This window comes from Acanthamoeba castellanii (assembly GCF_000313135.1).
Source record: "Acanthamoeba castellanii str. Neff unplaced genomic scaffold scf7180000084761, whole genome shotgun sequence".
NCBI lineage: Eukaryota > Discosea > Longamoebia > Acanthamoebidae > Acanthamoeba > Acanthamoeba castellanii.
In genome coordinates, this window is record NW_004457596.1 from 444,130 (window position 1) to 445,379 (window position 1,250).

The window sequence follows — 1,250 nt, forward strand, 5'->3', positions numbered from 1 at the left end:
CCTGGCAGTAGCTGAACGACAGGCTGCGTCGGTGCATTTTGCGACTCTCCGACAGCAGCTGGCCCAGCCGCGCCCGGCTCTGCGTGTCGAAACTCTGCTCCATTGCAGCTCGTCGCTCCTCCGCCGTCATCGTGGTCGTCGTGGTGGTCGGGGTTGTGGTGGTTGAGGTCGTGGTCGCTGCCGCCGACATGGTGTGCCTTTCTTCTTCCTCAAGCTTGGTGTGGTCTAGGTCGGCAAATGGTGTCTGGTCTGCGTTGGCGTTGGGCGACTGCGTGTAAGCCCGTATTTCCAGGTGGTGGGCAGTATTAGCCGTCGGTCGCGTTGCTACTGCGCGCTGTTGGTTGGCGTGACGAGACACGGGGACCTTGCTCTACTCTCTTCCTTCTCGTCTCTTCTCGAATGTGTTGACAACAACTAACAAACTAGTCAGTTCCTTCTTCCTTCACTTCACCTCCGTCGTGACTTGCTTCGGGGACTTCGTTCTCGTGTGTTTGCCGCTGGGTTGGCAGCGGCGTTGCGCGCCCAAGAAGCCGCGAGGCAGAGATTCCAGGTATTTGAGGAATGCAGTGTAATACGCACCCGTGCCTGACACGAATGATTGCATCACCAAACATGCTGACGAATTTCTGGCGTGTGGCGCCTGGTGAGTGGCTGTGTGACCACTTCACTCCTGCTCCTTCTTTGAACGTTCAACTCAGTTTCTGGTTCGCCTGGCGCAAGAGAACAAAGAGCCAAGCACAAGCAACGACACCCTTTGTTGTGGTTCTCTTGTCTACCTTTTGTGATCACAAGGGGCTGGTGTCGGTTCGGGCCACACGCGCAGCTCAGGAAGAGAGGCCCTTGAGCTGGGCGGCAAGGTCGTCCAGATCGAGGGCGTCGTCGGTCTGCACGATGTCGCCGGCCTTCACGTCCAGCTTGGCCGCATCAAACGATCGCACGAGGCCGTCGGGCAGCGCCTCCTGGGCCTTGGCGACGGGCACTTGCACCTCCTCCTCCTCATCGTCATCCACCACCGTGATGCCCCACTGAAGTGAGGTGGCACACGGGATCGCATCAAATCTTGATCCAGAGTGTTGAGCGAGAGTGAGCAGTGGAGTACCTCGTTGGTTTCGTGCTTGGGCTTGGCGGGCTCCTCCTGCTTCTTCTGCTCGACCTTGGGCGCAGCGGCGAGCTTGGCCTTGTACTCCTCCTGGCGCTTGACGCAGTCCTTGTTATCGCACTCGGCGTTGGGCTTCATGGCGTAGCGGGGG

General features: G+C 59.1%; 1 protein-coding gene across 1 annotated transcript; it reads right to left on the reverse strand.

Moving 5' to 3' along the window:
• Positions 1-824: 824 nt before the first annotated feature.
• ACA1_231690 (uncharacterized protein) lies at positions 825-1,237 on the reverse strand (the record flags this gene model as incomplete). The annotated part of the gene is made up of 2 exons (XM_004346587.1): positions 825-1,025; positions 1,100-1,237. The coding sequence occupies 2 exons, from the start codon at positions 1,235-1,237 to the stop codon at positions 825-827; spliced, it is 339 nt and encodes a 112-aa protein (XP_004346637.1).
• Between the last annotated feature and the right edge of the window lie 13 nt (positions 1,238-1,250).